Source organism: Oratosquilla oratoria, chromosome 31 (assembly GCF_046742065.1).
Source record: "Oratosquilla oratoria isolate Oo_2021 chromosome 31, ASM4674206v1, whole genome shotgun sequence".
In the NCBI taxonomy this organism is placed as follows: domain Eukaryota; kingdom Metazoa; phylum Arthropoda; class Malacostraca; order Stomatopoda; family Squillidae; genus Oratosquilla; species Oratosquilla oratoria.
This window is the reverse complement of record NC_134807.1, coordinates 410,001-432,910: the sequence shown is the minus strand read 5'-3', so window position 1 is coordinate 432,910 and position 22,910 is coordinate 410,001. Positions and strand designations below refer to the sequence as shown.

The following is a 22,910-nucleotide window of genomic DNA, read 5'->3' as shown; positions in this document are numbered from 1 at the left end:
TCTCGTATTCACTTAGTCGTGGGTTCGAGCCATGTGCTTCTCTCCGATTCCCAACAGTGACTGTTACCTGCCCCAGCAGCCCAAATGCATAGGGCTGCAGTTACGCGCCTCCTGGTGTAGGACCCTCGCCTTCTTACCCTACAATTCACCCTCCAACTCTATTCTTTCCTCCATTCCCCTCTACATGTGACCCCACATATTGGAAGCTCTCTACTTCCTCCAGCCTCTTACCTTTCAAACTAACCTCTGACTCACTGTCACCCATATTTCATAGTAAAAGATAAAGGCATAACTAATTACCGTTCGAAAACAATTACCGTTACTCTATCAACGCAAATATCACTAGTATAATTTGTGCAATAATTAGTGCTGGAGTCATTTACCACGCTCCCGTCATTACCAAAACAATAATTACTACTAATGATTGATATGGCAATTATCCATAGAAATGAGAAGAGCATTTTCAATATCAATTATTTCTATTGTTATTGTTGTTATTATATTTTGCTGAGATTCATTCCATTACCATATCACCGTGAATGCATTTTTACTGATTAATAATATTCATTATCTTTGTGATGGTTGTCATTCTATTATCATTATCACATAACTGTCATGAATTTCACGCTGTCATTTACTTGATAACTATATTTACTTTAAATACCTATCATTAGAAGAAAAATATTGTCTGTCGTGGTTAGAAAATCTATGAGGAACAAATGATCAACATCCGGTTCCAGCAAATACGTGATCATATTGAATGTTTTGTTAAAAATCTGCTCTAGTATATTTCACAGGAAATAAAGAAATTGATCACTGGCAACCCCTCCTGTTATAGAAATAAAAATAAGGATCAGGAATATTAAAGATCAGATTATTGTACATGGTCTTCTAAAGAGAAACATAAATGTAACGTAGATATAGGCTGTTACTTAATGAAAAGATAAAAATAGGGGGCTGTTTTGGTTCAGTGGTAGTTCGCGTGTCTAGCAACCACAAGAGTGTGGGTTCGAATCCGAGTCACGACGCAAAAGTTACGAAGGGCACCCCAATAAAAAAATAAAAAGAAGTGTTCACATATGGCGTCGTACAGTTATTTTCAGCGTAGTTAATCATTGCACAAAAACCCTGGATTAAATAGTTAAATGTTCTTTCGTTTCAAATTAAAAATAAGTATACAAATAAGAAAATTAAAAGGATGTCACGTGATAATACATGTCACTGTGTATGTTCTTCTATTCTATATAATTGAAAGTTAATTTGGCAAATAAAACTCAACTTCACCACCATCAGCAATGTGACGTCATGTCGTCTGAATTTCGCAGCGCAATACATGATTACTTTCACAATTGAGGTTCATCTCATCTTATTACAGCATCGTTCGGATATAATATCAGTACTAATGTGTCAGCCTGTAATAAGTTTGATAAGTATAAAAAAAGATAACCTTGCATAATGCAGGGCACTTCAGGAGGAGGCGTAGGAGTAGAAGGTGAAGGAAGAGGAGGAGGAGTAGTATTATTAGTTGAGGAAAAAGCTGAAGAAGGGAGGGGGAAGTAAAAGAGATGAAAGGGGAAGGTTGTTTATGTAGGAAGGGAAGGTAATGGGTAACTGCCTCGTTAGTTACTTCATCAATCCAGAGAAACTAGACTAAGGTAATTAAATAACCCATATATGACTGGATGGGCCTCAGTAAGTGATGCACAAAAGACATAAGATCCATAACTGTCCTTCAAGATCCAGAAAACGTGAAAAAAAAGAAACAGAAGGTTTTCTGTTGTGCTGGGATGACATTTTTTAGAATTCTTAATTTTCTTGGTCTCTAGTTAACTGTACTGACTAATTCTTACAAGTTTAGCCCATAAAATCAGTAACGTTATATTTTCGAGTAATAAAAAGCGTTTACCGGGATAAAGATTTTAAAAGTATGTCTTTCATAGGGAAATCCAGACACAACTAGAAGATTATATATAAAAAGAAAACAGAGACAGAGGAGTGAGAAAGAGAGAGGGAGAGAAAATAAAAGTTGAGGAGGAGATAGAATACGGAAAGGATTAAAAGAGAAACAAAGAGGCAAAATGAAAGAGAAAAAATGGAATTAAAAAAAGTGTTGGATCCACGTAAGACGAAAAGAAGAGGGGAGATGGTCAAACTGAAGAGGGAGAAGTAGCTTCAGGTGCTAATTAGCATATTCGCCACTTGGAAGTTACTTTGTGATTTTTTGCCATTTTCCTGTTTTTTATACTGACAGGTTATGAGAACTCAGAACAATTGATATTGGAGAAATACGGTTTTCTTTCTTAGGTTGAAGCAGAAATCTCGCAAGAAGCAATAGGATACTCATAACAAACAACGATTTGATCCGTCCCTTAACGAAGAAGGAGGTATTGGCTGGTCGCGCGTATAATTCTCATTTGTGAGGGAGCGGGTCATTAGGGAATTGGGGAACAAAACATTTTGGCGCTTTAGGACAGCCGGCCAAGGCGGTGGACAAGGCAATGGGAACGAGCGAGTGTTGAGGAGGAAATTGGTCATTAGTTCGGGAAGACGACTTCCGGTCCGTCTGCAAAAAGGGCAGAAGTAACGTTAGAACTAAACACACACACGCGCGCAAGCACACACACATAGACACATTTTCATTGGTTTTTATAGAGTATTACGACAGTTTAATTTTACGTGTGTGTGTATACTGTATGTATTTGTGTTATGTGTGTGTGTGTGTGTGCTTATGTGTATTTGTGTGTGTATGATTGTATCTGTGCTTATTCATCGATAAACACACGAATTCCAAGAGGCGACGCCCAAAGACACAAGAATGGCATTTTAGTCCCGGCGACCTCAACATATCAGTAAAGAGTGTTCTTAGTCCTTTTTGCAATTGCAAAACCTGGAACGCTTTCATTGCAACTCAGCGCCCAGAGCCCCTTGCCACAACTGAGCTCAAACCCATGGTTAGATTAATCTGGACTCCGTAATAAATTAAGAACTTGAGTACACCAACGGGAAAAAATGTTTTGTGAAAAAGTAAACAATTATATTTCCCCGAATTTCACACTTTCATATCTTCATTTGGTTCCAATGTATACCCTCTCCCTCTACCCCTTCTCTCTCTCTCCCTCCACCTCCTCCCCCACCCTCGGTGACCGCACCCGCCTAACCCTCCCCCCAACCCCCCCTTACCCTTGACCTCTGAGGTCCTTATTGTCTGTTCCTCCCCCCCCCCCTTGGTCTGACCTGATCTTAGGTATATATACTTCTGTCATCCCCAGCTCTGTCACACCCTTCCTTCTCTTTAAATACGTAAGTCTCCGTATTTATTTTTATAAATTTGTCACCTTTATTATTACTGTTACCATGTAATTTTTTGTTATTTCAGTTGTGTCTTGATATTGTCTAGTACCTTTATTGTCACCATGTAATTTTTGTTATTTCAGTTATATCTTGTTATTGTCTAGTACCTTTACTGTTACCATGTAATTTTTGTTATTTCAGTTATATCTTGATAATGTCTTGTTTAAGACGAAACGTTGATATCAAATAAGAACAAATGGAAGAATATAGAGACCTAGTTTCAATCCACCCAGTCAATGGAAAATCTCTTATCAGGAAAATAGAGAATACGAAGGAAAAACTGAACAACTACAACAATGCTGTCTATTATAACTCCACGTGTATATATATATATATATATATATATATATATATATATATATATATATATGTATATATACTTAGGGCGCAGGTTTTCTTTTATACACACTGAATTGAACACCACAGCATTTTCACAGTTATTAATTTTCTTCTTGATATTTTCAAGTTTCCTCACAAAGGATTACAAAGGATTACAAAGGCAAAGCATGCCGACAGGAGACCTTTTGATCCATATCTAGGTCGGATGCAAAAAAAAAAAAAAAAAAAAATCATATTAATAATAAATTAAAACTATAACAATGTAAATAACAATTAAAATACACAAATAAATGCATTGGTATAGTTGAATAACAAACAAACAGGTAAATAGTAAATGATAATAAATTGACATATAACTAATAATAAATGAAAATCAGACAGACAAATTATAACAAAACAAAAACAAATAATATAACATAAATTATAATAATTACAGCATCTTAGGTATTTATCTAAATGATTCTTAAAGCTTCGAACTGAACTACATTGCACTACCTGTGCAGGAAGTTTATTCCATTCATTAACTACACGGTTGGCAAAGTTGTTTCTACCTACTTCCAAATTGAATCTATTTCCGGACAGTTTGAGACCATTGTTTCTTGTCTGATTCGCATTCAATGTGAACATTTGGTCACTTTTGATGTTGTCAATTCCCTTTAAAATCTTAAAGACCTGTATCAAGTCACCTCTGAGTCTACGCTTTTTTAGGGAAAACAGATTCATGTGCTTAAGTCGATTTTCGTATGATTTATTTTTGATATTTGGAATCAGTTTTGTGGCTCGCCGTTGTACTTTTTCCAGTCTGTCAATGTCTTTAATGAGATTCGGTGACCATACGGAAACAGCATATTCCAAATGTGGACGAACTAACGATTTATATAGCTTGTTAATGAGTGACGGACTTTTGAACAAAGTTCACTAAAGTTCTAATATTGGGAGGATGAGCGGAAACGAACTTTCCAAAGTTCTCCATCTTAATATTTGACGTTTCGACTACATAGAGTCATTATCAAGTTCTTCTAACTTGATAATGACTCTATGTAGTCGAAACGTCAAATATTAAAATGGAGAACTTTGGAAAGTTCGTTTCCGCTCATCCTCCCAATATTAAAACTTTAGTGAGGAAACTTGAAAATATCAAGAAGAAAATTAATAACTGTGAAAATGCTGTGGTGTTCAATTCAGTGTGTATATGTATATATATATACATATATATATGGGTGTGTATATGTATATATATATATATATATATATATATATAATGGCGATGAGCCAATATATATATATATACATATACATATACATATATATAATATATACAGGGGTCGGACAAAATAATATGAACGCCACGTAAAATAGTGCATCTTGATGCATGTTGACAACACTGCTTCAGGGTAAATAAGTCCCCGCGTATGTATTGCATAGTTTACGTAGCAGGTCTCGTAGGTTATATTTCAATGTATTGCAAGCTTTGGTCTGCCACGGTTACAACAAGCGACCGGTGTAATGTGTGATCTCTCAGACTTGGAAAGAGGGCAAATAGTTGGGGTCCGGTGAGCGGGAGCGTCGGTGACGAAAACAGCTGAACTGTTGAACGTTTCATGAGCGACAATATTCACGGTGATGACAGCACACACAAAACATGGAAAAACATCATCGGCGAAGAGGAATAGTGGGCGAAACCCAAAGTTATCCGACAGAGAACGACGAACGTTGAAAAGGATTATGGCCAGACAACACAAGACAACCGCAACAAAAGTGACAGCAGAACTCAACACACACGTGAGGAATCCAGTGTCGACGAAAACAGTACGGCGGGAGCTCCACAAAATTAACATTCATGGTAGGGCTGCAATGGCAAAACCCCTTCTAACGGATGCCAACGCTAATCTGCGAAAGAAGTGGTGCCACGAACATAAAACCTGGACACTTGATGATTGAAAGAATGTGGTATGGTCCGATGAATCAACGCTCACGTTATTCCCTACGAATGGCAGGGAGGGTTTATGTATGGAGAACCCCAAAGGAGGCCTACGATTCGGACTGCCTGCTTCCTACAGTCAAGCATGGGGGCGGTTTCGCTATGATTTGGGCGGCTTTATCGTAGTATTCAGCTGGTCCTCTCATTCACATCCCAGGCTGGATGACTGCGAATGAATTTCTCGACATCCTCAATGATGAGCGTCATGCTCCCAGGCCCAGTCATATTTCAAGATGATAATGCGCCCGTACACACAACCAGAAAGGTTCAGTCTTGGTTCATAGAGCATCGGAATATCATCAAATATCTCCCCTGGCCTGCATAATCGCCAGACCTCAAAATATTTAAACCGTTATGGAGAGTTTTGAACAGAGAGTGAGGAGCAGATTTCCACCTCCAACATCGTTGCAGTAGCTGGCAAGTGTTTTGGTACAAGAATGGGACAACATTCCGTTGAAAACTATTCGGACATTCTGCGAATTCATACCGCATTAATAAATAAATATTGTGTATTTGACAGGTGTTCATATAATTTTGTCCAACCCTTGTATATATATATATATATATATATATATATATATATATATATATATATATATATATATGTTTATGGATGTGTGTACATGCGTGTATATCTAAATACGTGTTGGTGTTATTACGATTTTCTGTATGTGTAAAATAATGGACTTCCTTAGAGCACTTTGTACGAATAAAAATCAATGATCATGTACCTTAACATTCAGTAGCAGAGTATGATGATAATGCTTACTGAGTATTTAATCTTTGGGAGTCGTGACGACCAGAGTGCTGTACCTACTTGACCCTGGTGGGGCGTGGCCAATCGTTTTCTATATTAGAAGAAGTGTTACAAACCATAATGATATTAGAAGTGCTTGGGAAGCTTTTCGAAAACGAATAGATGCAGAGAAGTCTTGCAGGCTTCCGAGGTCTCTAGAGGTCTCTGGAAACGTCATAAAAACTTTGGATGTCGCTGGCAACTTCAAAGTGGAGACCTGGACGACACTTCATGGTCTGCGAACGTTATCGTTTCGTAGAAAGAGAGGCTGTTTCCTTTTCACTTATAGTTATGCACGTTTTCAACCAAACCTATGCAAATTACTGTATATATATATATATATATATATATATATATATATATATATATATATATATATATATATATATATACAGATGAGTTAAATGTTTTAACATAGTTGTAAGTTGAATTATAAATACCACGCTGAAGAAGATCATAGGCAGTGATCGCAATATACATATCTTCGTACAACGGTTTTCTTTCCTTCGAAAATGCGATTTATAGTTTATATAAACACACACACATACACACGCACGCATGCACGCACACACACACACACACTCACACACACACACACACACACACACACACATATATATATATATATATATATATATATATATATAAACATAAACATATATGAAAATATATATATATATGTATGTGTGTGTGTGTGTGTGTGTGTGTGTGTGTACTGTATATGTATATATATATATATATATATATATATATATATATATATATAGATATATATATATATATATATATATATATGTTTCATACGTTCTGTTGACCCGCATCGGATACAAGATTTTTATATTCGTCTCCCAAGAAGTACCAAATTATCCGGCTTGAGAAACTAACCAATTGGAAACTTTCCCTCCCCAGACAATGAGGTCAAGTTCCAAAACATATAGCATTACGTGGTCAGAATAAAAAAGGAGACACTGATGTTTGATATGTTGAAGACAAAAGTCTACTGCTTTCCCTACTCACTACAGTCTTGATTTTTCCATTTCCGTGAGTGTGAGTGGCCAGGGAATGTTGCCAGTTGGTCATTTTCTGTTGATATATATTTTGGGAATTGCTGGAGTGTATATCGAAATAATGATTGAGAATATTCAGTGCAAATGATTGTTATAAACACAACAAAACACGCCAACTCAGCGGAGAACGCAAATAATATAGATTGGCAAGAGATGTAATGAAAAGAAGAATGGCTATGCAAGTTAAAGCTAGGAAAAGAAGATATGGTGAGAGGTGGACCGAACAAGTTCATCAATAAAAGGCAGTGGTCAGGAGAATGAAAGAGAAACATAGATTCTATAGAGGAAACTATCCGGAAAAGTAAAGTTATTAAGTAGACTTAAACCAGACTTGTTTTAGGGAGGCAACAGATAGTTATCTTTAAATATGGAAATGTGAAAAAAAATTCTGGGCTTCTAAAGATAGACTAATCAAAGTTTTATATACAAACTAGCCAAGAGACTAGATAGTATTTAGAAACTGAAAGTCCACTATACATTATATCCAGAAAAAAGAGTTAGCTAATCAAGAAAAGGAGATGTACAATAAACCCTTTAGCTTAATTTAAGTAAATTACAAAAAGTCGTTTGACTCGGTAAAACAAATGGTAATATTAAACTCTATTCGTAAATGTCATAAGAGCTCTACAGAATATTTTGGCAAAAGGCATATTTTGCGTTGCTCTTTGATTGGGATTCAGCCATCAAATGTACATATATATATATATGTGTATATATATATATGTGTATATATATATATGTGTGTATATATATATATATATATGTGTGTATATATATATATATATGTATATATATATATATATATACATACATATACTTCTACATATACTTCTACATATACTTCTACATATACTTATACATATACTTATGCGTATACTTATGCGTATACTTATGCGTATACTTATGCGTATACTTATACATATACTTATACTTATACATATATTTATACATATATTTATACATATACTTATACATATACTTATACAGATACTTATACATGTACTTATACATGTACTTATGCATGTACTTATAAATATACTTATACATATACTTATACTGAGACATTCTGACAGGTAAGCGGATTAGGAAACACAGGAGTCTTAGTCTTGAGTTTATTCCTGACTAGTTTCGCAGGTATGCTTTTTCAAAGGAATGGTGTACAAACAGGCTGTGGGCATTTTATACATGGGGTGGACCTCACTACCTCCCCGTGTTACCAAAGTTGGTGACAAGTGTGAACATTACATATTCATTGTGGCAAATGTGATAACAATCATAAAGTTTAGCAAGTGGTAAATATGATGACAACACTGAAAATAACAATGAAAATGTCAATAGTAATTGTAACTGTGATAACAGTAAAAAAATGGTAATAATAAAAATAATAATAATAATAATAATAATAATAGTAATGATAGTAATGATAATAATAATGATAATAATAATAACAATAATAATAACTAATAATAATAATAATAATAATAATTTAATGATTATAACAATAATAATAATAATAATAATAATAATTTTTTTTACTGTTATCACTGTTACAATTACTATTAATATTTTCATTGTTATTATCAGTGTTGTCATCATATTTACCACTTGTTAAAATTTATCATTATTATTACATTTGCCACAATGAATATGTAATGTTCACCAGCCTTGGTAACACGGGGAGGTAGTGAGGTCCACCCCATGTATAAAATGCCCACAGCCTGTTTGTACACCATTCCTTTGAAAAAGCATACCTGCGAAACTAGTCAGGAATAAACTCAAGACTAAGACTCCTTCTTTCCTACTTCGCTTACACCATATACTTATACATATACATATACATATACATATACATATATATATAATCTATACATATATACATACACATATATATGTGTATATATATATACATATACATATACATATATATATATATAATATATATACACATGTATATATATATGCATGTATATATGTATATATATATATATATACATGTATATATATATAATGTATATATGCATATATATACATATATATATATTATATATATATATATATACATATATATATATATATAAATATAGTATATTCAACCACAAACAACTTTTAATTCCATGCCATCGCAATCGAGACTGAAGAATCGCTCGATGGAGACATTTTGTTGGAAATTGAAACGTGGACGAGCCGAGGATTCGAACCCAGCTAACCCGTAACAAAGTTACAGTGACTTAAACCAATGCGCTATCAGTCTCGATTGCGATGGCATGGAATTAAAAGTTGTTTGTGGTTGAATAAAGATATAAATTGATCGCTGGGAACCATTCAGTGTAGATGTATATACATATACATATATATATACATATATATATACATATATATATACATATACATATATACATATACATATATACACATACATCCAAGTAGATATAAATATTCATGTAAGTATTTTTATACATTTCTATGCTTCTGCAATAACTCGTGATTTGGGTGTCTGCTGGCACCGCTTGGTGAGCTGCTTTCCAGGCGGCGGCGTTGTTATACACCAAGTTTTATACATCCATAAAGCTGAATATGAGAAAATTGATAATAAGTTGAACGAAACCAGGCACTGCCAGGAATAAAAGATAGACTGAAAGTCATCAGCAGTTTTAGTCGGGTCTCTGTACCGCTATGGTTGACACAGAGCTGAGCCAAACGCGCAAAGGCATCTGAATGAAGCATGACACACATAATTTGCCCACAGCCCACTAAACAGTTACAATAAACACACTTCGTTCCAAAAGCATTGTGAACTTGTGTCTGCGTGCGTGTGTTTGTATGTGCGAGCGCGTGCGTGTGTATGTGTGTGTGTGTGCGCGTACATTTGTGTATCTGTTCGTATATTTATGTGTGCGTTCGTGTGTGTGTGTATTTATGCAGGTGAATTTGCACGTATGTGTGTGTTATATGTGGAGAAAGAGAAAGATGATAGAGAGAGAGAGAGTGTGAGGGAGGAGAGACTAGGAGAAAGAGGGAGAGAGTTTAAAGAGGAAGAGAGAGGTGAACAAGCCAATAGACCCACAGGCATTAATATGTCGAGAAAGTACGGAAACTGGAATTTCCTTTTGCTAATTGGGATACTTAAGTACCTCAAAGTGGGTAAATAACAGCCGACTTCCAAAGTTATTACGGAGTTCGCCTAAGTAAGACTCATCTTCATTTCAGCGTCCATGTCCGCTTTCCCGGACTTATTATTTATCACTCACACCTTCTGCTGCCGCAGCTTGCCGCTGGCTTTAAGGGACGTCCCTTAACCTAACCGCAGCTGCTATGAGGAACGCCATCTGCCTGTGCCTCCCGGTGTCGCGCGCAGACGACATCTGCCTAGTCGACGCTCCTTTGTTTTACTCCTGACGAAGCAAATCGAACGTAAACAAACCAAAATAGTACATACAATATCCCCTTGATATTCATTCCTTTTTTTTTTATATAAAAATGTATAATGCCAGTATTATTATTATTATTTGGGAGGGAGGAAATATATTATTGGCTAAATATGTTGAATGCAATTGGTTTGGTGGTCTTCGTTCAGTCTGACCAAACTTGCGTTCACCTGAACTTGTGGCCAAGTGTGCACAGGGCGTTTGGTCAAGGAGACGTACAGTTGCGGCCACAACTACTTAACCTGCTTCTAGTTGTTCACTATTTCGGATCAGCATTTGTTGTTGTCGAATTTATATACATTTCTCTACAAAAATACTTCAACTGTGAAATAAACACGGCGCAGAACAATATATAGGACGCAGTGAAATGCATAATGGAAAAATATAGGGTGGGTGAAGAATGTGCACGCGCACGCACACAAACACACACACACGCACACACATACACACAAACACACACACACACGCACACACACACACACACACACACACACACACACACACACACACACACACACACACACACACACACACACGCGCCCACACACACCCGCGCACACACACACGCGCGCCCACACACACGCGCGCACACACACACGCTCAAACACACATGCACCCACACACACACACGCACACACACACACGCGCACACACACACACACACACACACACGCACACACGCGCACACACACACACGCGCACACACACACACGCGCACACACACACGCACACACACACACGCACACACACACACACACACACACACACGCACACACACACACACACACACACACACACACACACACACACGACTCGGTGGCGCGGTTGATAGAGTACTGGACTGCCAGCACGGAGATGCGGCAGTATCCTGGTTCGAATCCTGTCCAGGGCCGAAATTATTTTGGTATCGCTGTGCTTCGAATCGTTACTCCGACTCTCGTGGGCGGGGAGTTGGGGGTGTGTGGGCGTGTAAGGTCATAGCATCACCCATAGATCGGTCATACGAGCTCTGAGCTCTCTTCCGGTAGGGAAAGAGCTGTCGATCACGAGTCCAACACGCGATCCAAAGACCAAGGTGAATACACACACACACGCGCGCTCGCACGTGCGTTATTCCAACTCTCGTGGGTGGGGAATGCATGTACACACACACACACACACTCGCTCAGTCACTGAGTCACTTATCATTATCCATTAAGACCCAGTACTTCGAACCCCTCCCAGCAGACTGCCACTGATCGCTTCTGCGGTCACCTTCAGGACATTGGTATTCCTCCATCGAAGTCGGTGACCTGGCCGAGCTCTCCGGGACTGTTGTCGAACTCTGCTTTCTTTTTTTGTGGTTGAGGACGCGTCGTGCCATCCGGTGACAAAGGCCCTGTCCGATGCATGGTATCTTTAGTTCGGATTTTCTCAGTCTTTTCAGACTTCGTCGTGCAAGCGCTTTAGATGTCTTTTAAAGATCGTCCAAGGTCCATTCCCGTAGAGGCGAACTGCTGGAAATGCAAGTGTGTAAACTGTATTCTTGGTATGAACAAATGATGATTATTTTATGGAACGGTTGCTTCGATCATGTTGCAGTCATATTATCTATACAATCCTGGTATTTAAGTGTTATTTATGACTTTTGTTTTAACCTCAGATGTCGTTGTGGGAGGACGGGGAATGCAGTTAAAACAAACAGTGTCACCAATTGTCTTTGCAAAGGAGAGACAACATACAGACAGATAAGACGATGCACCCGAAAGACGTTCCTCTCAGCAGAGCATAATTCGGCGCAGGCATATCAAGGTGGCGGCACACTAGGCAGGCTAGCATGCTATTTGCTTTTGCTACTTCGTCTGAGTAGAAACGACCTCAGTTACAATATTCTAGACTCCCGTAAGAACATGTCTACAATGAGTCTGACTTTCGTATATTAGGTTTAATTTTCTTAGTTCGTCATTCAGCTTCTCACTACATGACACAAAAGTGATTTGACATTTTCTACTCAAACAGAGCAGCAAAAACAAGTAGCGTGATGGCGAGAAATGCCTGATGTGCCGACACAACTCTAGGTAGGTTTCAAAGTCGTTGCGACAAATGTGTAAGAGAGCAGGAAGAACGGCAACAGACGTTTCAAAAGGAAGAGATGATCTGTCAGGGATGACACCGTCTGGGGGGAAAATATAAACGTCTTGATATACTTACAATACTCCAGCACTTTGATATGCTGATCGTCTTCTATCTGGCAGCTCGGATACAAAACGCCTTGTTGGGGGGCAGCATGGCCTGGGGAAACACACTGAAAGAGGTCAAATGCCGGAACGGGACAGGTTTTCAGTTATACATAAAAATCCGACATTACAAAACTATAGACCTAGGTGATGCAGTAATGGAAGAACAGAAAAAAAGATGACCAAACCATGAAGATGAGGTTCTTGAGTGAGCAGGTTTGCTGATGATGAGCATTTCTGTTGTCTTCCCGACGAACTTGTCTTTGGACACAATCAGGAAGGAAATGTGAGGCAAGCACTAGTTTACCTAACAGAGTGGTTAACGAATGGAATAGACTTAGTGACAATGTGGTGAGCGCTGAAGTAATTAGTTGTTTTGAGAGAAGATTAGATGATTTCATGGATAGAGATGGAAGAGGATAAGGGACACGGAACTATCTAGTGTAGGCCTTATGGTCCCTTGAAGATTCCACCATTCTTATGCTCTTAAGCAACGTCTAACACAGTAGCATTCCGATGACATGAGTATGGGGATTTTTTCTTTCTTGTTGGGAACCAGTATAGGGCCGCTAAGCGGGTGAATTAAGGACTTGGACCAGGAATGGGGGGTTAGAATAAGGGTTAAGGATTAGGATTGAGGAGAGGGAGGAGTTACTGATGGGTGATCCTGTTTCTAAAAGTATCAAGAGAGGGACTATTAACTAAGTGAGACGTGAGATGATTCCAATCTTGGATGCTGCTGCTGCGGGGAAATAACGTACATCATACGTTGGCGTTCGTTTGGCACGTAGGGGTATCTATTAAGATGAGATGTAGCTCCCAGACTGCAGGGAGGTGGGGGTCGGGGTGGAGGTTGTCGGCCACGGGATTGCAAACCTTATTGTTGGTAACTACTATTTAAAATGTTAAGAGAGACGAAACCACATCAAACGGCGTCGCTGGTGCTTTCCAGAAACGGAATGCGTCAGAATCGTGACGCATCACGATGGATCAGTCACGCGTCAATCTTTGAAGGCAGCAAGGCCAGCCAGGGTTTACGTTGAGCATTGTAGCACAAATGGTCGGGACGCATGATACGTTGCAAGAATGTTGCTGCAGGCTATAAAGTGCGGTTCCACGTGCAATGAAAATAGAGCAATAATGCAGCTGGATGTTGATGGATGGGATATTCGCTCGGCCATGACTATTACGAATTTCAACGCCAAAGTAAATAAACCTGACCACTGTTTACAGGCGCCACAAAATCCTCCTGTGTGTTTTTTTTTTCTGTCTCAGTCTTCGTAGTTGTCCCCAAAACATCTGAATTTTAATTTCATTCTTCACACTGCTGTAGTAAAATAATTTCTAATCGTATTCCAGTTGTTTGTCATGGTATTATTATTATGCTTAGGATGAGTGGACAAATTTAGATCTAAGAAGGAAATAGAAAGCAAGAACTGGTTTACCAATAGTGGTTAACGAATGGAATAGACTTAGTAACATTGTACAGAACGCTGTAACTATTGTTTGTTTTAAGAGAAGATTAGATAACTATGGATGGGGATGATAGTCTCCTTTGTTCTTATATCCTTATGTAAAATGGTTTAACTCAGAAAAGATCAAACAATTTTGTTCAGGAGAAGAATTGATGGGGCTGTCTTAATGGATTACGTATTTCTGATAATGGACTTCATATGTCTTGAGGAGATTTTTATCAGCTAAGGGATATTCATTAACTTTTTTAATTGGCAAAGTTTTTCCGAGATTTTCATTCTGCTTAACACGAGGGAGGTGCCTCTTCCTTAACTGCAAATCAAACAATTTACACTTTTCGGCCGACTGCAGTCAGAATTGTCTTCTCGATATGATGTAATTTCCGGAAATTAAGTTCGGGAAATGTTGCCACATTCCTCATTTATGACGTGTTTAACAGCGTTCTCTCTCTCTCTCTCTCTCTCTCTCTCTCTCTCTCTCTCTCTCTCTCTCTCTCTCTCTCTCTTTTATATTTTCTCTTCATATCTCTTTCTGAACAGGCTTCTAGACCTGGCTTGGCATAGATAATTGATCCTATTGTAAGATGCCGCCCGCTTTCTCTCATACATCATCGCGACATGACGTCATTTCCGTCTCCTATGTCATCAAAATCCCTCTGACCCCGTGACACACTTCATCGATGTCGTTAGACAATTAATTGCATTAATTTCCATTAAAGCGAATTTCACTTGTCATTCCAATGTTTTAAACACATTTCAGGATTAGTTGTGATTTATCAAACTTCATCTTGTTCGATGACTTTTGAATTTTCCTTGTTGTCCTCATTAATATTGTTAGTACCATTACTATTATTATCATTACTATCATTACTATTATTATTATTATTATCATTATTATTATCATTATTATTATTATTATTATTATTATTATTATTATTATTATTATTATTATTATTATTATTATTATTATTATTATTATTATTATTATTATTATTATTATTATTATCATTATTATCATTATTAATCATTATATTAGATATAAAGAGAAATGAGGGAGGAAGTGTATACAGAAAAAAATGGGAGGTGTTTCAAGAAAATGGAAGATAGAGGGTTGGTCCAGAGAATGGAAGAAAAGAAAGGACCGAAAACAACATGGAGGAAGAATGTGAGCGTCTGAAGAGGAAGAAGGGATAAAACAAGATCAAGTGGAGATATATGGAAGAGGAGGTGGAAGCGTGTGAGGAAGGAGGTAAAGTGTAGGTATGGAAGTAGAAAAAAGTAGGTCTGTACGATGATATGCCCGCAGCAACTTTCCTTCACCAGAAAAAATATAAAATCTGCGTCTGTCGGCCTGGAGAGTTCTCTTAGTTCTCTTACATGATGTGATAGGATCTAAGGTTTAATATGGACACGTGGAAGTTTCTGAAAGAATACCAAGGAAAGGCAGAAGACGCTTGGAAGAAGAATGAAAAGCAGGCGTTCATAAGAGTCTGAAGACGTTATCTGTTCCCTATGTGGACCTAAAGCTGAGGCAAGTGGCAGTCATCGGTAGCAGTTGGGACTGAACCCAAAGATATATGGCAACGAGATGTTCGAAGCAAAATTAAAAGGAAGAAGGAAAAAGAACGAAAAGAAGAAAAAGAAGATGATGAAAAATATCTGCATCAACCTTTCCTATACCTATGTTTAAACATACACACACACACACACACACACACACACACACACACACACACACACACACACACACACACACACACACACACACACACACACACACACACACGCACAGAAACCTCACTTCACCGTGGGTTACGTATGCGAAAAAAAGCACAGGAGAAATTCCAAGTGTAGACGGTAAGATCTTTCGTATTTTACATCTTCAGACAAAGATATAAAATACGAAAGATCTTACCGTCTACGCTTGGAATTTCTCCTGCATGTTTTTTCGCGTACGTAAGTCTCCTCCATGTCTTTTCTTTGACATGTATCATTTTTTCTTTCATCAGAAGGTTTCCTCTCGCTCCAGCCATTCCCATAAATCTACATAAAAATATCGTATCCAGACTTTCATGCCTCCCTTAAACCTGTGTCTGAAATATATTTATAATAGAGAAGGAAATAAACATAAATTTATGCACAACTAATTTCCGGCTCGTGAGCAGTGAGGAAGCTCACCATTTTGGGGTTCATGCAAATTGTACCATCAAACTCCGCAGGATTTCAATCAATCTGAGCAGTACTATCATCCGTTAACGAATCAGTCACAAGAACACCTTTTTGGAATTTCTTGGGGATGACAAAACAGCCACAAAGATTTACTCTGATTCATAAAAGCTCAGTACCTAATTTTGATGTATTACTTACCGACATTTTTTGTGTGTAAAAACCGCAGAATGGATGGTTCTTGTCACGGCCTTGTAAACATGCAAATGTTATGACCTCCTCAAAAAACGTTGTTATTCTAAATTTCTCTGCCGGGCTTTCACGTGCTCGTATTTGGACCAAGCAGACCCAATTTGCTAATAGACTGACTAAAACTGTTAACAAATATTCTTACGCTCTTATTAATTTGAATGACTCAGAACGAGCACTGTCATCCATTTTAATAACTTTCCTATTCTTAAGAATGATAATTACGTAAATAAATCAAAATAAACAAGCAAACATGTAAACAAACCAAGAAACATAATAAATAGATAAATTAATTAATAAATCAATAAATCAATCAAATGAATAGATGAATGAATATTTGAATAAGGAGATAAATAGATAAATGAATCAATTAATTGATCGCCATATGGAGTACTGACTGTATAAAGAGTTTGCAGTAAACATTCTAGGGACTTTGGTGACATGAATCAAAGTTACACAGCATTCTTTGATGATTGACGCCCAACCATTCAGAAGAGAACGATGATCATTTCTAACTTCTACCATCCTTCCTTTTCTGCTGACCTTCTCAAACATCTTCTTTACCACCTCTATGAATTTTCCTCCTCGGCACGATATTATCCCTTGGAATATAAACACTGATTTTCTGCGACGAAATATAAAAAAAAAAATTCAATTCTAATTTTGTTGATTTTCGTTGCATATTTTGGTTACTCAGTTTTCTCTCGTTCCTGACACCAAAGCTGGAGTTCCCACGACCCAGGAGTCGTCATCTGCCGCCGTCGACGGCGACGACGACGTCCAGACGTTGTTCTACTTTGGTCGTCCTCGCTCTCTCATACTGCGCTCACGGCGCTCTCTTTATCCTGATTTATTTGTTCGCCTTTATATGTGTATGTTATCAATGATGTGTGTGTGTGTGTGTGTGTGTGTGTTTAGAGTACAGGTAAGACTTGCATGTGCGCTGGTGGCGTAATCGGAAGTTGTGGGTTTGAATCCCGCACGTCTCTCCGATTCCCAGATGTGACTATTAGTTACCTGCCTCAACAGTCCAAGCGCATAGGGGATAGGTGACGGCTTCGGTCGTAGCTACACGTCTCCTGGCGTAGGCTCTTTACCTTACATTAACCTTTTTGCGTTGAGGCCCTGGCCTATGATATTTTACTCGTGGTAGTTCTCGGCTGAACAGTCTTTTCATTTCTTGTGTTTTTTCTTCTTTGCAGACATGGCGACTGCTCCTGTCCTTACCATCAGCCCAGGAGCTCTTCTTCCCTTGGTCTGTTATCTCCTCCTCTTCCTCCAGAGCGTCTCCTCCGTGTCGTTTAGTCAACCGACGAGAGTCCCCGGATCCCCAGAGTTAGTCAAGGCTGACATGTTCCCGTACTTGTTCTGGAAACCTCCTGAAGGGCGCTTCTACCTACCCAGCCCATACCCTCCGGAGAGCGTCGACAGATATGGCTACTACTACCCGGATCCTGTATCCGACGGGGCCATTGACGCAATCGATTGGGAGATCCTGCCCATCCAGATCCCGAATGACCTCGTCAGCGGTGTCAAAGAGGAGGAAGAAGACGACGAAGCCCCTGTGTACAAACTCCGCGCGATGTCCCCTCCTTACCCGAAGACTTTGACGCCACAGTACGGCCGGCACCCCGGAAGCTCTGAACCCCTGCCCCTCGTGTACGCTGACGAACTCTTCGGCAACAAGAACGGCGTCCCGTTCCAGAGCAGCAGCAGCAGCAGTTCCCCCCAGGTGGTGCAACGGAAGGTCTCACAAACTGAGAACAGGTATGCGAGTCACCGATACCCACATCTGTTTCAGCCTCACCCGGATGGCCAGAAACCCGCTCCTTTGATTCCCGGCAAGGGTCCAGTAAAGATCAACTACGGGCCCGAAGAACTCTACGACCCGGATTACGAAATCATTCTGACCCCTGGGTCCTCGGGGGACGAGGCGGAGGGGAACAACAGCACCACCGGCGATTCTGATGGAGTGCGCCAACATTTCGAGGAAAGCTCTCCAAGTGCCGTCCAGGAGTTCGGGTACTTTTACACCATCAACGACTTCAGCCCTGCCATCGACCCGTACAAGAATAGTCGATATGACGACGACCAGGGCGGAGGGTCGCAAGTGAGAATCCCTGAGGTACACGCCAGCATCAATCAGAGTAGCGGCAACCTCGGAAACAGTTATTCTTACAACCACGGGAGTTCGTATACCTATTTTAGTTTCGGCGGGAGCAGCAACGTGGAGGAGAACACTGAGGCCGAAGAGAACCCGAAGCCAGAAGAAAATTTTGAGAAGGGGCCCGGCTACTCGACCCAAGTTCCCCACTGGGCACAGTTCGACACGCAACGAATTCATGCACACACAACGGAGTTCCCTCACATCACCTACCCGACGCCGGCCCAGACTCATCACCAACAGACATATCATTACACAGACCAGGAAACACCACACCAGCCGCATCACCAAATTACAGACCAGGAAACATCACACCAGCAACAACAACCCTCACAACCATATTACGAAGACGTTCATCCTCGCTATAAGTTGAACGAACGGCATTATGAAACCCTACACCCATATCAGCAACAACTTCCTCCATACCATAGCCAAGAGCCCCCTACAAGCCATCATCAACAACCACCAGAATACCACCGGCAACCACCATCGCAATACGAACAAATACCTTCATACCATCAACACCTTCCCCATCAGCCTCACCCACAGTCGACACATTACTTGCAGGAACAGCAACAGTTAACCCAATACCCACAGTCCCCGGAACGCCCCCAACAGCTCCCGAAAGAACACCATCAACCACCGCAGGATTTCAACCCATCTCCGGAGTACTATCAAGTGTCGACGGAACAGCCACAGGAACACCTTCAGTACTACCACCAGCCAGTGGAAGAACAGCAGGAGGAGCCACAAGAACTGGCACAGTACTACGAACAACTGCCATATCACTACAAGAACGAAGAAACCCATCCGCCACCCGCGGAACATCAAGCGGGGAACCACGAGGGCGTCGAAGAACACCAGTGGGTCAGCGAACCACAGGAACATCACACCGCACTGTTCAGTTACATACAGAAAACGGCGCCACACCACCCCAAGCGACAGGGACACCGGAGACCAGGAAGAAGACAAGACATCCATCATCGACGGCAGCAGCCGTATCAACAACAACAGCTACACGCCTCTGACTTCGACGGGATAGATCGTCTTTCGGGGTACGACCCTCTGACTTCGCTGGTTCCTGGTGGACTCATCGTCCTTGGCTTGGCCTTGGCCTTCTTCTACTTCAACTACGTGTGGTACCCGACTCCAGTGGTGACAGCGAGGCTGGCTAAGATAGTGTCCGAGGTGCAGCCGGTCTTGCACGACGGAGACGACCAGGGAAGGGCTGCCGCAGAGGTAAGGAACCCTCGGCTGAGTGTCACGTACATACACTCGTGGGGCCCCACGTTTCCCCTTACATTTCCTCCGAGTGTTTATATTTTACAAACGTCAGGTAACGCACAACTGTCACGTGGGTTCTGTGATTGAAGGGGTCGGGATCCTTCTTCTCGGTTCAAAGAGTGGGTCTCCTCTCATTTAGACAAAATAGCTCAGAATAAGTTAAACTCTGTTCTTCGATTTTGTAGATTACAAACGAAAAATCATGTCAGACACGTAACAAGGATGTTGGAATTATAACTCTTTACTCAGATAGGAAGGGGAGGAGCTCAGCTGAATAAAATAATCTGGCTACATTTAGGAAAAAATATATAAGAACAATTGCCGCTTTCTACAGTTTAATCGAGATGTTTGTGTATATTTACCTAATTCTAGTAGGCTATCCAAGAGAGAAACAACGCTCGTTGGGTCCCGTCTCCTATTCTCTAATTTTCTAACATAGCTAGACTCAAGTTCATGTTCAATGCCAACTTAATCTATATCCTTGATTTCCGATTTACATATTTAGATAAACTCGTGTATTGATTGAGCATGGGCTATATCACTTTCTAAGCTATTCCACATATTTATACATCTGTATGGAAAACTGTATTTCTTCACATCCTTTTGAAATGTGACCCCTCATCTTTAATGTATGTGTGTGTGTGTTCTGTGTATATGTGTGTGCATGTGTGTGTGTGTGTGTGTGTGTATGTGTTTCTTTGTATTAATAAAATCGTTTGATTGATTCGGTTTAACGTCACAAACTCTCTCTATCAGGAGGCTAGGATGGTGTCCCTTACAGAGGACTTTGTGGTGTGAAATTTAATGAGCCATGCCCTTGGTCCAACTCGCTGGCGGCGGGGTTCGAACTGCCGTTACATCGGCAATCGCCGCAAGTAGCGACGCTCTAATCCGGTGGGCCAGCGAGCATAAAGAAAACGTTTGGTGATAGGCATAAGAACATATATAAGACAGATCATCATCATTTAAAGATGAAGAGACGTACAAACACTCACTCCTGTGAGTTCTTACACTGGCAAAGTTGAAACCACTCCGTGAGATAAACGACAGAAAGAAGAAGGAAATGACACATTTCTGGCTGAATGCCTATGTATAGTCATGAGCAACAATTATGACCCACTTACTGAAGAGTTTTTCACAACACAAAACTCAAATTCTTTGCCACCTTTTCTTGATCTATTCAAGAAAATGACCTGACCGTAAACTAGATACTGCATAGGAAAACATACTACGTACTCAAAAAAACAAAACAAAAAAACACTAACGTTGTGAGTCAAAAATTTTGCTGGTGACTACATTCACATCCTAAACCAGGAGAGGCGAGGTCCTCCTTAATTAACGTCCCGACTTCTCCCGCAGGTGTACGAGGTCTTCCGAAGTCTGGAGAAGGACTACTCCACTTTGTGGTCCGACACCTGCCGAGGGCGAGTGGTCTGTAAGGTTCACCACGAGTTCCCTCAGCTCTGGACTGTCACCAGGGCCACGCTCCCCATCATCAGGTAAGCCAGCTTCAGCACCCCCCCCCCCGCCTCCCACCCAGCCCCCATCTCCCCCTACTGGCCTTTAAAAAAGACAAAAAAATATATATTTATTCACATCTGTGTAGCTATCTGTTTATATCTATCCCTTTATATCTATATCTATCGCTTTATATCAATTTATGTATATATGTAGGGGATGGAATGGGTGGGAGTGGTTTGTATGCCTTTTTCTTTTTAGCTACCCCCCCGTGTAAGGGGGGAAAAGCCTTTGGTATATGTATGTACTTATTGATCTGTTTCATTAATCAATCAGTTAGTTGAATAATCTATTAACTTTTGAATTGATCTAAGTATCGTATGTGTTGTTTACTTATCTCAGTTTGGCTTCAAATTCCTCGAGAATTTCAGTTAAGAGTTCAAGAAACCTTCCATATCTTTTAAACTCTTCAAGGGACGAAAGTGTCTGCCCAGATCGCGTGCAATGTTTATGAAAAATGGGTCTGAAACATTTCCTGTGCACTTTCAGATCGAACTTGCCAGCGATGCTCCTTCCGTCCGACAACGAGAGAGGAAGAGCTGTGCCAGAAGGACTGAACACAACCCACTACCTGGAAGCGGCGCGACTGGGGACCTTCGGGCACGACTGTAACAAGGAGTACGAGTCGTGCCCTCTACCTGACATCGAAGTCAAGAAAACGTTACGAAGACTCTTAGGGATCGAGCGCCTTGTGGACGTCGATTGACCTTCTTTGAAGGAACCGAGTTCGATGATTTCGGGCAGCAAAGTGACATTCCCACCTTAATTAAGCCTCGCTCGGTGGCACAGGGATAGTTTAGTAGCCGCTCGTGCTAAAAGCGACTCGTAAACTAGCCCTCTTCAAGGAGAAAGAAAAGAATCACTGGGCATAACAAGCCGCTA

General features: G+C 40.0%; 1 protein-coding gene across 1 annotated transcript in view; it reads left to right on the top strand.

Moving 5' to 3' along the window:
• LOC143041689 (uncharacterized) overlaps nt 1–22,910 on the top strand; it is a 33,734-nt gene that overhangs the window by 10,060 nt on the left and 764 nt on the right. The window contains exons 2-4 of the mRNA XM_076213695.1: nt 18,265–20,465; nt 21,870–22,009; nt 22,518–22,910. The exon at nt 22,518–22,910 is cut by the window's right edge and continues 764 nt beyond it. Of these exons, the coding sequence (XP_076069810.1) occupies nt 18,267–20,465; nt 21,870–22,009; nt 22,518–22,734 (2,556 nt within the window). The 5' untranslated portion in view covers nt 18,265–18,266 and the 3' untranslated portion in view covers nt 22,735–22,910. The remainder of the gene's footprint in view (nt 1–18,264; nt 20,466–21,869; nt 22,010–22,517) is intronic.